The 15178-nt window shown below is 35.4% G+C and overlaps 2 protein-coding genes across 2 annotated transcripts; both read right to left on the bottom strand.

Moving 5' to 3' along the window:
* Positions 1 to 939: 939 nt before the first annotated feature.
* On the bottom strand, positions 940 to 2019 carry LOC141844372 (uncharacterized). The gene is made up of 2 exons (XM_074732429.1): positions 1785 to 2019; positions 940 to 1465 (listed from the first exon to the last, which is right to left on the bottom strand). Exons 1-2 carry the CDS (start codon positions 1899 to 1901, stop codon positions 1220 to 1222), a joined length of 363 nt encoding a protein of 120 aa, XP_074588530.1. The 5' UTR covers positions 1902 to 2019; the 3' UTR covers positions 940 to 1219.
* Positions 2020 to 8039: 6020 nt separating this feature from the next.
* LOC141843837 (NEDD8-activating enzyme E1 catalytic subunit-like) lies at positions 8040 to 12771 on the bottom strand. The gene is made up of 3 exons (XM_074731858.1): positions 12647 to 12771; positions 12433 to 12564; positions 8040 to 8147 (listed from the first exon to the last, which is right to left on the bottom strand). The coding sequence occupies exons 1-3, from the start codon at positions 12746 to 12748 to the stop codon at positions 8109 to 8111; spliced, it is 273 nt and encodes a 90-aa protein (XP_074587959.1). The 5' UTR covers positions 12749 to 12771; the 3' UTR covers positions 8040 to 8108.
* Between the last annotated feature and the right edge of the window lie 2407 nt (positions 12772 to 15178).

Genomic DNA, 15178 nt, shown 5'->3' with positions numbered 1-15178 from the left:
AGAACATAAATTTTTAGAGGTGAAAAAAACTAACATTTCCATTTTTGTCATTTTTTCTTGAGAAGAACGATAAAATAAACTTTAATTGTGTTGTCCCACCAATCAATGGAGCAGTTGCCAATCACCACAAGTAGCAGATAAGCACATTCCAGTTCTTCACATGATGTGGATGATATTATTGGATGATGCATGCCCTCTCCTTCTTTTTATTTTATTTATTTATAATTTAGATGTTTCGGATTAATCTGATTAATCTCAGAGATAGACGACTTTCTTATTAATTCATCTATCAAATAAATTTAAAATATAATTTATACATACTCAAAAAGTGGATCTTTAGAATTGTCCTTATTAGAATTAGAAGTCTATTTATCCTCAGAGTGTCATGTCCTCTTCAGTAAAAAAGTAGAATTCATTATCCCAGCAATCTTATACGGTTAGCTCCACAATCATCTATAAAGAGATAAATCGAAAAACTACAGTTAACTACGACGAAGAAGAAAATGTCATGTCGATCACGATGTGGATAAATATGCAGTATCTATACATTCTGATCACTTTGCTTTCCATAAGATTCCATAACATGGGAGCAGTACAGATCCCCGACATCGATGGTGTGCCATGCATGTGCATCTTGTTAGATTCTGGGCCCACTCATTAGATGCTGAAATTAGCCTCTCTTTTGGCATGACATGGCATTAAACATAAACTCTATCTTTCTGACCAATACTCAATACCATTCTTATCAATATCTCAAAAGATATGCATAACCAAAATTTAATAAAAAATCCATATAATAATAATAATAATAATATTTATTTCACTCATATAGAATTGATATTGTTTGAATAAATTAAAGAATAATTCATGTAGTTAGGATAAATGTGGACAAAGTGCTTTGAGTGCAAGAGAATAAACCATAATCAACTCTTTTAAGCCTTCACCAAACCAATCTTATTAATTCATTCATTAATTCACCAATAATTACATTTATACAATTTTGCTCCAGTCCTACCTACCTGACTGGCCAGTGCATCAATCAGAGCAATTATTATACAATTCACTGAAGAGGCCCTGACCTTATTCTTTAGCCCTCCTCACAAGAAAATCACTAATATAATTCACAGCCATATTGAGTTTGTCTTTTTTATATACATACACAATCATGCACACTTGAAGCAACAATTAACAGACTGTCTAGATGTGCCTCTTCAGAACACTACTTGAATTGCTTGCTGCAGTTATAGTTTGGATAAATGGGAGGTTTTTGTTGCTGCCTCTGTGAGTTACTGCTGCTGTTATTATTTTCCATTGATGATGTGGTGGGTCTCCTTGACTTGTTCTTCTTTCTTGGAGCAGTAGACTTGGGGATGAAGACTCCAGTTCCTTTTCTCTCCCTTCTCTGGACCATCTCACTTGTGTATGGTGGCATCAACATTATCATCTGGGGCACGTAAGCAATCTCCTACATATATTAAACATCAAACAATTAATAGATTCTGCAATTCTAACTGTAATTAGTTTTGATGTAAGAGGATGATCGAGAACTTTATGGCTTGTACTTCACAATCGGACCTTGGTGGTCCTATAACAATGGATTGCTCCAACAGAGCAACTTTTCTTGAGGAAATAAAGCAGATGATTTAGTGAAGAGGCTTGTAACATGATGATCAGGAAACAAGAGGAGAAGAAATGGATTCATGGCAGAATAATTCGTCCTCCTCCTCTAAAGGGGAAAAAGAAAAATTCAGTGAGAGGAGGAAATTTGCAGGAGTAATATATACCTGAACTGGAAGAGGAGGGCACTGAGTTGGGAATTCTTCCTCATCATCCATGATCAGCATGGCAATTTGCTTGCTTAGATCTGCAAAAAAGGCTTCATCTTCTACCTCCAAAGCCATACTCCACGACTAGTGCTGGAATTCTTTCACTTGGAGGAGGAGGAGGAGGAGGAGATTTGAGGGATCCAACACCACTCCCTGCTTTGCTATCTTAATTTGTAGGGTGAGTTGGTTTGACTCTTCGTTGCTGTTCTTTCCTGTTCGTTGGGTTGGCCATGGACTTTAATAGACAAAGGCAAGCGGGAGAGGCATGTGGGTAGGGGGGAATTTGGGACCCCATGTAGGTTGGCCAATCCCCTTTGAGGTCTAAAAGGATTTCAAGGCTCATGGGAAGGAAGGAGAATGGTGGGTCTACAATTAAGTAAGTGATTAGAGTATTCTTTTTTCGCACATTGATTCGAATCTACTTGATCGAGGTATTGGGGACTTTGAGAGCAAACTTTGACGACTTTGTCTTTTCGCAAAAAGTCCGATTTGGATCGAATTAAAATAAAATATTATTAAAAATTTTCAATTCAAATTCGATTTGAACTTGAATTCAATTTGAAATTTTAAATTTGAATTTAAATCTCTAGTATAATTTGACCAACTCAAATAATCCATAAAAAAAACTTTTTTTTACTAGTTTTCTTGATAATTAATCATTTTATTTCAATATTTTATCATTCTCATACTAATATTATATAAAATATTTTAATTTTTAAAATAAAATTTAATTTGACCTCTAAAAAAATTAGTAAATTTTAAATCTGGATCAACCCGAATTTAATCAATCTAAAAACCTCAATCCGAACTCCGACCTGAATTCGAAAACCCTCAACCCTAACCTTCAATATTTTATCATTGTCATACTAATATTACATAAAATATCTTAATTTTTAAAATAAAATTTGATTTAACTTCTAAAAAAATCTTGTAAACTTTAAATTTGGATCAACCCGAACTCGACCCAAATTTAATTCAATCTAAAAATCCCAACCCAAACCCAAAAACCCTCAACACTAGCCTGATTAAGTTGACAGTTTTGACACCCTACTCTCATAGGTAGTATGTCAATACAGTAATATATAAAATAAGGGTGAAAATAAAAAAATAATCATTAAGAGTGGTTCCTTTTTGATTTTTTTTAATCAAAAAGACGTTCCATCCATCAATAACTCATGTATAATTATCTAACTATCTACATTTTTTTTTTATTATCTCTTGTTTAAATCTTGAATCAATCAGGTGCGTGATAGCAACTATGAAATAGTAGTTGTTATAACATGTACAATAGTTATGATTTCATAGTTGCGAATAAGATTAAATCCGTATTATAGTTGCTACATATATGCATTAACTAGAAAATCATAACTGTTCAAGATTTAGATGGGAGATAACAATGCAAACAATGTATTGTAAGATATTTGAGAAATTATATATGAGTTGTTGGTGAGGTGGAATATCTTTTGTCATGAAACAAATAAAAAAGATGCATGATTAAAAAAATTGAGATATCCTTTTTATTTGTGCCCATAAGATAATTATATAATTTTAATAAATAACTTTAGATTTATTAAGTTCAGGATTTTCTTCATTAAAAGTAGAATCTGTCATTTCAATGGCCCTACATAGTCGGTCCTACGATCATCTATAAGGAGGTAAATCAAGAAATTGTAGTTGGCCACAACGGAGAAGGGTATTATCTCGGCATCGTCGAGATTCGAACCCTTATCCTCTTTTACAACTCTGTTATATCGCAACCAACTCAACTATGCCCTAGAAGATTAAATTCAAAATCCTCGTATCATATCAACACGATAAATAATAATCTAAATGATACCTGAGTCCATAACGACAAATGTTTAAATTTATCGGATGTCTCCGAAGAGACAAATGTTTAATTTGAAAAATAAGAGACTAAAAAAACTAAAAAGGAACACAATCATAAGATTCTGGACCTTTCAGCATTATCGCCAAAAGTCCTCCTGCAGCTCCTAACTGGGGGCGGCCGAAGGGATGTGTCCTTCTCCCTTCGACAGTGTTCGCACGTTGCTGTTCTGCAAATTTGTGAGTTTTGAGAAAGAAACACAGTGAACGGATTAGAAAGTGTTGCTCGAGACTAGAGTTTCAAATGTAGCCTAGCCCACAAAGATTCGAAGTTCAGGAATAGATAAGCTTTGGAACTTCAATCGCCTCGCCTGCCATTGAATGTGACCAGCACTGTGGTTTCGAAGCACAGTAGAAAAGACTTCCATCCATCCACGTCGACAACCGTAAAGCTTTGGTATCTTTCTAAACCGATGGTTTTGGCTGCTGACCCAATCCGATAAATTGGAGGTTAGCGAGTGAGTGATGTAGAGTTTCTTACACTAATTTCAATTATATTCCTCAAATTTTGGACTAGAATGGAGACCACTTCAATTCCTCAAGATTGGAATCATTCATGTTTCACAACAATTCTTGTCGTAAGAGATTGACTAAATCTTAGAAATCTTGCAGATGCGTGTACTTAGGCAGCAAAGAAAGCAACTGCACTACAAAAAGCCAAAATCAAGTCTTGCAGTTTTCTTGAACCCAGAGAGTAGGCTAACTAGTTCTTTGACTCTGGCTTGTCTTCCGCGCTCCGCGACAACGAAAACTAGTCGAATTAAAGTGATCTAGTCCTACTAACCCAGTTCTCATTTATATTTCTTTTGGTAAGAATTTGACTAAGATAACAGAGAGTGGGTATGAGAAGTTCCCCCAAACAATTGGAATGGTTCTTTTCCAATGACATGCTTGTGCATTTCTCAGTATGCAACTTGACCAAAGGTCACACAAGAAGTTGTTCAACCACCTATTACTAGTAGCAACAATCAAACAACTGCACCAAACTGTCCAATCCCTATCTCTGTTAAAGGATGCTTTAGTTTGTTAACCCCTGTGATCTGGATAAGTTGTGTAGAGAATTGAGTGGATGCTACAGCAGGTACACGGCGCTATCAAGCATGAAGACAACACAGCTACTGCATCAACAGATGATTGTGATCAGCATATGACCTTTTGCCATAGGAAGACACTAGACAGCAGAGCTGCTACACCATAAAACCTTAATTTTTGTTATTTCTTTGCTTAAAAAAATAAATTAAAATTCATGAATCACTGCTTTTAGGCCTCTGTACCTTGCATGGTGCTGGGACCGATTAAATTCCGTTGTTGCATACCTTATCTTTTTGCTAGCGCTGTCATTTGCAGTTCACATATGGCTGGCCTGATAAGAATAATGGGACCACGGCTAGGCCTACTTGTGTCTGAGTGACTTCGACTTTCATGTGATGGAAACTAATTGTTGAAGGTTAATGAAAGTCGCCATCTTTTGCTATTAGCACTCTTTGTTCAAATCTGAGTAACTTGCTATTCCATCATGACTCGTTCCACTTAATCCTGTGTAAAATTTTCATGTACATATATACTTCTGTTGTGATAAATTAGAAAAAAAAATACTAGTACAACCACAATCTGATATACATCTTCAAAGAAAGACTGGATGCAAAGAGTTACACCATCAGAGATCCAATCTGGGGTGAATGATGAAATCTTGACGCAAAGTTCATGTGGTGTTGTTTATACAGTAGTAGCCTACTCTGTTCAATTCATACAAGAAACATATCCAAATTTAAAGATGATAATTTAAGTCTATTTATCTGAACCACAAAAAAGAAATGACTGAAAATTACACTTAAATAGATTTCACTTTCAGCTCTTCAAATAAAAAAAGGAACGATGATTCAATAGTTGTGTGATTTGGCCACTCGTTCAGAAGAATCCTTGGGTTTCATAATTCCACATAACAGAGTATGTTGTAGGAAGCTGGAAAGAAATGCAAAGGTAGAATTTACAGCCGAGATAGTTTATGAGCTCTCAGTGGCTTGAGGCCTCATCAGTAACCCCTTTAAAGGCAACACGGAGTTTCCTCAGGCACGATGCTTTTTTGTCATTTTTCACAGACATACCACTAACATGGACAGTGTCCTTGGGAACTTTATCCATGAGGTCGAACATGAGGCGCTGGAGATTGGCTCGTGTCATTTCTTCCAGTATAGGGGGAGACTGCATGTAAAGATTTTTTACCCCTGTACGTGACACTGGCTTTTGACACAAGAAGCTTCGGATGTTCACCAACAAGTTCGATGAACTATGGAATATACATAAACACACACACAAGCAGCAGTTAGGCAGAAGAGAGACAGGAAAAAAAAACACTATCACAACTAAAATAGCGTAAGCATGTTATACAACATTTTCTTTTCAAAAACTGGGTCATTTATGGTGCTACAGAAAAAATATGCAGAAAGGCACCCCGGACCTTTTTCTTCCTTTTGTGAAAGATACATATACACCAACAGATTTCTCTGATGCATTAGTTTTAAATATGAGCTTAGTAGTATCTAGTTATGGGGAAAATGAACATGGTAAGTGGGAATGATTGTGGATCCACTGAGGGTAATACTTTGCTTGTCCTGTCTAAAGTCTTTGATCAAGGAATTCTAAAGATATTTACATGATGAGAATTTCCATATACTGTAAAAAGTAACATGCATATGGTTTAAGATTCTTTTAATGGTCATGCTATCCGTTTCTGATAAATTCAGAATGTAGTGGTCAGTTCAAAGGCCTAATTTGGAGATCGTTTGCCCCAACATAAGTCAAGGTAACTGCTTGGCTAATCTTGCTTAATAAAGTGAACACTAAGGCCCTTCTAGCAAGAAAAGGAGTTTATCTAGGTAGCTGTGAATGCATTCTATGCTTGGGCAAGGATTCTTCATTTGTAATGACTGCAAATCACTTAGTTTTTTAATGAAAGGCAGCGGTTACCAGGTGGGAGATCATTTGTGAAAGCTTGAAGTGCAGGAAACCAGCAATGTTTACAGAAAAATTATGTTTGCCTAACCACAGGAACCAAGCTTAGGATAACACAGTGATCCAAGCATGCTTGTACTTGGTATGGCTGGGTTTCATGAAGGTGAATTTAGCAAGGTTCCAAATAAAGGATTTTGACCATATTTCTTTCTCTTCCGGCCAAGCATCCTAATGTGGAAATACACTTACAAGATTAAAAAAAAGGCAGCAATAGACTGTAGCCAATAAGTCAAATGAAGGTACGGAAAGCCAACTTTGATGCCTGCTTTGACACCTTTAGTCAGAGTTTGGACAGTGTGATCTTTGCCCGTAAACGCAGAAGGGGATATTCTAAAAGCAAGTCTAGTTCATGTGAAAGAAAGTGGATTACCCTCACCTTCTCAAGAGATGGGTTGCTTTGTAAGTTACAGCATTTTGAGTACCTCATTATAGTTGTGAGGTATTCTTTAACTTAGGACTCAACCCTTGAATGGCTACTTTCACTCTTCAAACCGGACTCAAGCACTAACCCTTCGGCTTTATACATGAAAAAGAGGAACATGCTCTTCTCATCAATCCATGGTTGACTTACAAGAGAGAGTGGCTCACACTGTTGGTTCTGACTGAGTGTCACCCTACTGTTTTATTTCTGCACACTGACCAACCTTGGCACTAAAGTCACCAGTTTCATCAAATGGCACCTCAATGGCTTGGAAAACAGAAGCACTGCTAAAGGTATCCTAGTAGCAAGTGCTTGCTTTCAACCCGTAGAATTAGCAATCACTGGCAATAGAATATCTAACAATAGGACTTGCTTCAAAACGTAACCCATTAATAACTGCTTGCTTTCAACTGGAACAGAAACCTGAGTGAAAGGTACCCTTGAGTGAGATTACCTTTGAGGGGTACTAATTGGACGTCAATAGAGGGTTTCACCTTTCAAATCAATCTTGGCTTTCTTTATCAGCAGGTCTGGTCAGTCAAATTCAAATGCTTAGCAATTCCTCCCTACCAATGCAACTAGACATTGCATTTTCTTCCTCCAGGCAGGCCAGAAGGGCCAAAGCTAACTTGTCCTTTTCTTATTCACACTCATATGAACTTTTACTCTACATAATTAAGGGCATAAGTTTCTCAAAAAGATATTAGTCGCAACCTTCCCTTTAGTATTTCCTCTTTTCTCTACGTTTCTCAAATAAGAATAAATCTCAAATAATCAGAAGGTATCCTCATAGAGGCTCATAGCACAAAATCAAAAGATAAAAAAAATACTAAAAATCAATAGTGCAAGTCTCAACAGAAGGAGAGCCCATAAAAGGTTAATTAACCTGTGAAAGAGTAGTGGAAGTGTCAAGTTCAAGGAGAGTTCCAGACCCACAAACAAGGCAATCTGTGTCTCTAACAAAATCAGTTACTTTTATATGTGTTCCATCCAGACCATTGTATCTGAAAAACACAGAATAGAGTAGTTAGAAGATATAAATGGTGTCTACAGTTTGTAATAACTAAAGACCCTACATGGAGAAATGCCTGCCATCCTTTTTATAACTGAATTAGAAAGAGAGATGCGAACTAGAAAAAGATATCAATTTAAACTTTGAATTTATAATTTCTTTTAGTAATTGTCCCATTTTAGAAGTTGAAAGTTTAGTATCTTTAAATTTGGTAAGAATTTGTAATTATATTTTAGTTTGACAGGAATTCTTTTGATTTGTACCATTATATTAAGATTATTATATTTCATAATTAGAAATATTTTTCTCATTTGGTTGGCATTTAGTGTATAAAAGTGTTTTTGTCTCCATGTATTTTTTAGCTTTCGATTGATTTTTTTTTATACTCACTGTGTGATATTTCCTTTTTATTCTTTGGTTCATTAATTTCATCTAGACTTTTGTGTGTTTTAAAGATTTGATTTTGATATTGTATTAATTTAGTATTGAAGTGTTCTTGTGTTATATCAATTTGGTATCAAAGTCAAGTGTTTGCTAAACACAACACATGAAAAGATCCTCAAGGCAACATAGTCAAATCCTACAATTTATGAACACTGTTGCACTGATAATCTCCCCAAAGCACTTGTAGCATAATGGATGAACAATGGCATAAACCTTACCCAGATAAACTTTCAAACAGAGAAAGATAAATTAAAAATTATATTAACTCAAAGATAACAAATTATAAGACTCTTGACTTCTTCTATAAGCGCAAAATAAGGAATACAGACTATAATTCATTGAAATTATAATTATTCCTTATTTATTATGAAAATAGAAAACAATAATTGACTCCAATGTAACAAACAACACAAATCAAATCTCAATTTGTTGTAGACGCACCAATCTCGAATATTTTCAAGTTGATTCCATTATATTATGGATAAGCATGATTTAAGCATCCTTTCCAATGGTGTTTCTATATAGAGATATCATAATCTGGGAGTCCACCATATGCTCAATTTGATAAGACAATTATCATATATGAGAGAGCAGGAGTCAAATAATATGAGAGATATCATATTGTGGATAATAAAACTTAAGTTAGGACACAAATAATTTCTATAGAATTTTTCAAAAATAGCTAACAAATTTTTCACTCATATTTGACACTATGGATAACCCATGCAATCACACAATTTTCCTAAATAACAACTTGGTTATTTAAGATACATTGTTTGTTTTATTGCATGGCATGAAAAGTGTCATTTTTGAAAATCCATTTATCACTACTAAACAATTAAGTTGTGGACAAAACCCATGTTATTGTCTTTCCAAGGCTCGTAAGGTACAAGTAATGGCGCGTACAACCTTGTGTTTACATAGTTGTATTAATTATTTGATGTGCAACATTATGATATGGTTTGTGTAAAATCTCGTCCCAGTGAGGACCAATAAAACTGATTTAACACAATGACAATGGTGTTTCCTTTTCCAAAGTGTCGAACTAGACCATCGTTGTGTATTTCCTCTTTGAGTGAAGTTCTAAGAATGCATAAACGTGTGTCCTTAAATTGGTAAGGGTCTCTAATCACAAAATTTAACAAATCATGGGTTCTCATTTTGAACATCCTTAAAAAAAAATGTCCCAACATTAAGGCAAATAACATAATCGCCCTTGAGACGATTGAATCCTACTATAGTAATTGTCCCCAAATGAGGACAAGTGACATAATCGCCTTTGAGATGATTGAATCCTACTATAGTTGTGTTCTTGGAATGTAGTGTGTCAAGAATACTACTTAGTGCAACTACTAGCTTGTTGTCCGTTCCATAACAATGTTTCAAAAAATAAAGGAACTCAACCAACCTAGCAACATGTTTGGCACTTAACTTCTTCTGAGACTGAATAAACTTAATGGCTAAGGACTAAATGGACGATGAACTCATAGGACAATAACTAATAGCACCAATGTCAAAGGGCCTAAATAATAACGCGAAAATCTGTCATGTCATAGTGGGCTAACATTGTCGAGTCTCATTGAATTTCTTGCTAAAAAAGGCAATTGGGTGTCCTTGGCTCAACGTGTCACCTATACCTACCCAATCGTGTCGCAAAATAGCTCAAATGGTTTAGAGAGGTCACGAATTAGATCTTCAAGGGTATAATATCATGAAAGTTATAACCCCTTAAAAGCATCTCACTAATGATCAAGTTGGATATTTTCTTTACAAAGTAGAGAATGCTTTAGAAAGAGAGATTTTGCATATGTTACATTTGGGGAGAAAATAGCAAGCTAAAGAAACAAGCTAGTTTCTTTCAAGACCAATCTCACCATAACAGTAAGAAAATTTGAGAGTGGAACAGAACCAAATGGTTGATATACCTCCACCCTTAAATTCACATCTCTACAATCACCTTTTTTTCCCGTGGCCACCAAAATCTAGCCTAGCCAGAGGTTCTTTGTCTTGACACTCAATGAGTAAAGGCCAAGACAAAGTGATATAGGTAGTATTCAATAAATTTGGATTGTTATGAGAGTATCTGGCATGTGCAGAAATTGTTCAGGTTTTGCTTTGCTTCAGGCAAAACAGTTTATAACATAGAGCAAACATTAGATAGGTAATATATGAGTTCTTAAACTATAATTACAGAACAAAATTTGGCTTTTTAGAAATAAAGAAGAACTAAGTAAACTTGCTAAGACCACTTAATGCTCTATGTTCATCTTTTAGCACTACTTGCACAACAAGATCCTGTTTCTTAAGAACTATGATTACAGAACAAAATTTGGGTTTACAGAAATGTAGAGGAACTAAGTAAGCTTGCTAAGAAAGCCCTATGTCCATCTTTTAGCACTACTTGCACACTAAGATCATGTTTCTTACTGGAACATGAGTTATTTACAGTTAGCTTACTTGCATAATCATGCAAACGAGGAATTAACATTCCTTTGGAGCAAACAATTCAATCTTTCTAATGTAGAGGTAAAGTAACGGTTCACATGGTAGTCCCTTGACTTAGTCAGTAGAGGGTCCGAATGGCAAGATCCAAACTCGATCAACATAGATCCCCCATGGTGTGTCAATACTGATTGGCCAAACTGAGTCAATTCAGTCATGCCAGCCACCTCAACTCGGCCGCCTACCTCCCGAGGAGTCTTCCTAATAAAGGCACCTCTGCCGAGGAGTCTTCCTAATAAAGGCACCTCTGAGGAGTCTTTCCAACAAGACTTACCTCTCCCGAAGAGTCTTCTCAACAATACTTAAGTCTTCCCAATACAGGCACATCTCCCGAGGCCTACCTTTCCAGTAGTCTTCCCAACAAAGCCTACCTCTCCTAAAAAGTCTTCCCAACAAAAGTTGACCTCTCGACTTCCTGAGTAGTCTGACCTGCCAACCTTCTCAGCTCAACCAGCTCTACTCGGGCCTACCAACCTCTTCATCTCAAACAGCTTGGTCACTCGACCTCTCCGACTCAATTCATCAGACTCCTTCGACTCGATCACTCTTGGTTGGGACCTACATCCTATGTGACTTACCGTACTATTCTTCTCAGAGAACATGGGTAACATAGTCGTTTCTCTCAAAAGACGTGAGCAGTATAACCATTTCTGTTGGAAGATGTGAACACCCCTTCTTATGCATGGGCAAGGTATAAAAGGAAGTCCATCCTTATTGGGAGAGGTATGTGCATCAAAACATTCTCCAATCACTCATCTTTCAACTACTGTTCTTCTCCTCCTCTCTGTCATACAAGAGATCTTGCTTGAGCGTCAGAGTGATTGAGTCAAGGTCCGTCTTGGTTTGTCATCCAAACGATCTTACTTAAGCATCGGAATGGCTGAGCTAAAGTCCGTCTTAGCCTCCATTCTAACTCTCATCAAGTTTTGTAAGAATTCAAACAGCTCCTTCCCCACCAGATCATTGGAGACAAACACAGCTCACCGGTGGCTCATCCTACCATGTCTCAAACAGGAACACTTTTCAACATCAATGCAACACTTGCATCAATATGCTTGCATATTCACATATTCTGTGCGTCCAAACTACCAGAGTAGAATTTTTCAGAAAAAGAATTTGGAATGTAAATAAAAAAACTAAATTACGAAGTTAAATCAAACACAAACAACATGTTTGCAATAACGAAAAATTTTCAAAATGTAAACAAATGAATACTGATAGAATTTGTACAAAACACCAAACAATTGCTGGACATGGTACAGAAACATCCGCAACTGCTATACATTCTAAATACAAGACCTGAAGAGGAACTAGCGGCTGAGATTGGAGACCTCAATGGTGTCCATGTCAATGACGTCGATGTTCTTGAACCCAGACAAGGCCAAGTCCTTGAGCAGCTCGCAGCCCAAGCCGCCGGCCCCAACCACGAGCACCCTTACAATATCTCCGATGCCCTCCCTCAGCTACGGAATTCAACCCACAAAACAGTCACACCAAACCACAAAAAGCATAATTCGATACAGATTGTGGGATAACGATACTCACGGTGGGGCTCGGTTCGAAGTCCTGACCGACTAGGTTGCCGGGGCGACTGAGGAGTTTGTCGACGTCTCTCCGCCTACGGGGATCCGAGGAGAGATCCTCCATCTGGCGATCTCCTCGCAGTCTTCGTCAGCCAAAACCCCCCAAAGATTGATGCAGCAAAGCAGCACACACTCCCCGGGAACATGGCACGATCAAATGTAATTAGATTTACGATTTTTTATACTCGTTTGTGTACCATCCTTGTGATAGGGGAAAAGTGCGTCATTTCTTTCTAACTAGGAACGCCTAAGACAATGCACCCAGATCCGACGCGCGAGGGTGGCTTAGGTCGTGGGTTTAGTCGGGCAAGTGAAATTTGATGATGCACATAATCGAGCTAAATTTAAAACGAATTAAATCGTTCAAATATTATTTAAATTTAATAAAATGAATTAAATCGTTCAAATATTATTTAAATTTGATTTTTTTAAGGGTTTAAATTTGATTTAAGTTGAACTTAAATTTGATTTATTTAGATATTATCAAATTTTGATTAAGTTTATTTAATTATTTAAAATTTTTATATTTTAAATTTATTTGATTAGTTATTGAATTTGATAATATAAATTTATTTATTTATTTTAATGTTTTAAAATTTTAATCGATGAATAAACGAATTAAACATATATATATATATATATACATTCATTTAATTTATAAATTATTTAAATTTATTTATTTAATTGATTGTATAAAAACATAAATAAATTCTTATCAAATTGAATATTAAATTTATTTTATAAATGCACTCTCTATCAACAGGTAGTAAGGTTTAACAAAAAGCTTGGAAAAAATGCATAATAAATAATGCAAAAAATGTATGATTTATCATATAGTTTTTTTGGAAGAAACAAATGTAAACTTATAATATATATAAAAAATATGTCAAAATATCCTACTATAATTATCTTAAAATAATCAAAATGATCTATTTTAATAACTTTTAAAAGTTGTATATAATTTTTAAAAAATATATACTTCGTATGGAAATTTCATAGAATTAATATGTGCCTTAGAAAATTGGTTGATTGATTTGTCTAATTTTTTTTAGATGGATGAATGATAACCGCCTTTATGTCATAACATTTGTACCTTTTTTTGTGGTTTAAGAAAACTATTCAGTGTAAAATACTCCTTGAAACTGATACATTGAAATTGTATGACTAGAATACACCCAAATTAGTTTTAGTAAATTAAAATTGCATTTAATTGATTGGTAATTATCAACTATTTGCAATCAAAAGTATTTGATAATTTCTTTATTCTTAGTCATATATGCTTTGTTTAGTTTGAGATGTAATTGAAAAAGAAAAGGAGAAAAAAAAGGCAAAGAAAATAAAAAGAAAGGAAAAGGTTAAAGAAAAAAAAACTTCCACAATCAATCCGGTGGCTACAACTTTGGGAGTTTACAATGACTCGAGCACAAGTGACTTTGCAAAGTGATCATGAGTTGGGCAAATGACTTGTGAAGCAATCGGTTGCCTACGATCACGTAAGATAATCTGTGGCCATGCGAGATGGCCATGAGGTCCCTCACGGCCGCCATGAGGCCACTTACGATAACCTACTACCGCAAGAAATTCTTGGCGACTTGCTGGGAGTAGCTTGCGATGACCTAGCATGTGTCACTCACCGTGACTTGAGAGATTATGAGATTGACAAAAGAAAAAAAAATTCATTTTGTTTGATCTCCGAGGATAGAAAAAGAATATAAAAAATAATTTATAGATTAATTTTTTTACTATAGATAAACAACGGAAAGTATCTCCATTTTTATACAATTTATTTCTACAATTTAAAATAAATAAGGTAATAAAACTTGTCCAAATACTTTTGATTAAAAGTATTTAACAGCTATCAGTCAACTTAAGTCTCATAAATATTCCATTACAAAATATGATAAAATTGCGTATGATAAATTCTTCTTTAAGATTTCATATTGATAAGAATTTCGTATGTATAATGATTAATGGATCTAACATTGATGAGAATTAGGGCGAAATGTATTGAAGGGAGAGACATTTTAAAAAACACAAATGCATCTTTTTTGGCAAATTTTTAAATACGACGCTTACTTACTTTGGGTAAGCAACGAAACTGGTTAGGTGGCCATTTGACTCGACTTAAAGGCGTGCAATGGGGACGAGTATGTTGCCTAGGCAAAACCAAAGTTCACTGATAGATGTTAATTGATTTCCAATCTTGTGCTCGTCGTCGACTGTACCCACCACCGTCTTCATCGCCCCGCACCATGGCCCCCAGCGTGCTTTCTATTTTATTTTCATCCCAATAAATACACCATAAATGATCATTTAAGTACGCAGATTCCCACAAGTTTAATTATCTGGTAGCGATGTGACATTCATGTGCCAGAACAGTTTTTCCATAACACAAGTAAAGAAAGCATGGCCCAAACACTTGTGAGACCTCCTTCATTTATTGACTTGAAAAATATTAAATTTTATCCCAAATTTTGTCAATTCTCTTTCGACA

This window comes from Curcuma longa, chromosome 13 (assembly GCF_044706935.1).
Source record: "Curcuma longa cultivar G26 ecotype Majalengka, Jawa Barat chromosome 13, ITB_CL_G26_1.1, whole genome shotgun sequence".
In the NCBI taxonomy this organism is placed as follows: domain Eukaryota; kingdom Viridiplantae; phylum Streptophyta; class Magnoliopsida; order Zingiberales; family Zingiberaceae; genus Curcuma; species Curcuma longa.
The sequence above is the reverse complement of the archived record's forward strand: the minus strand, read 5'-3'. Positions and strand labels throughout refer to the sequence as shown.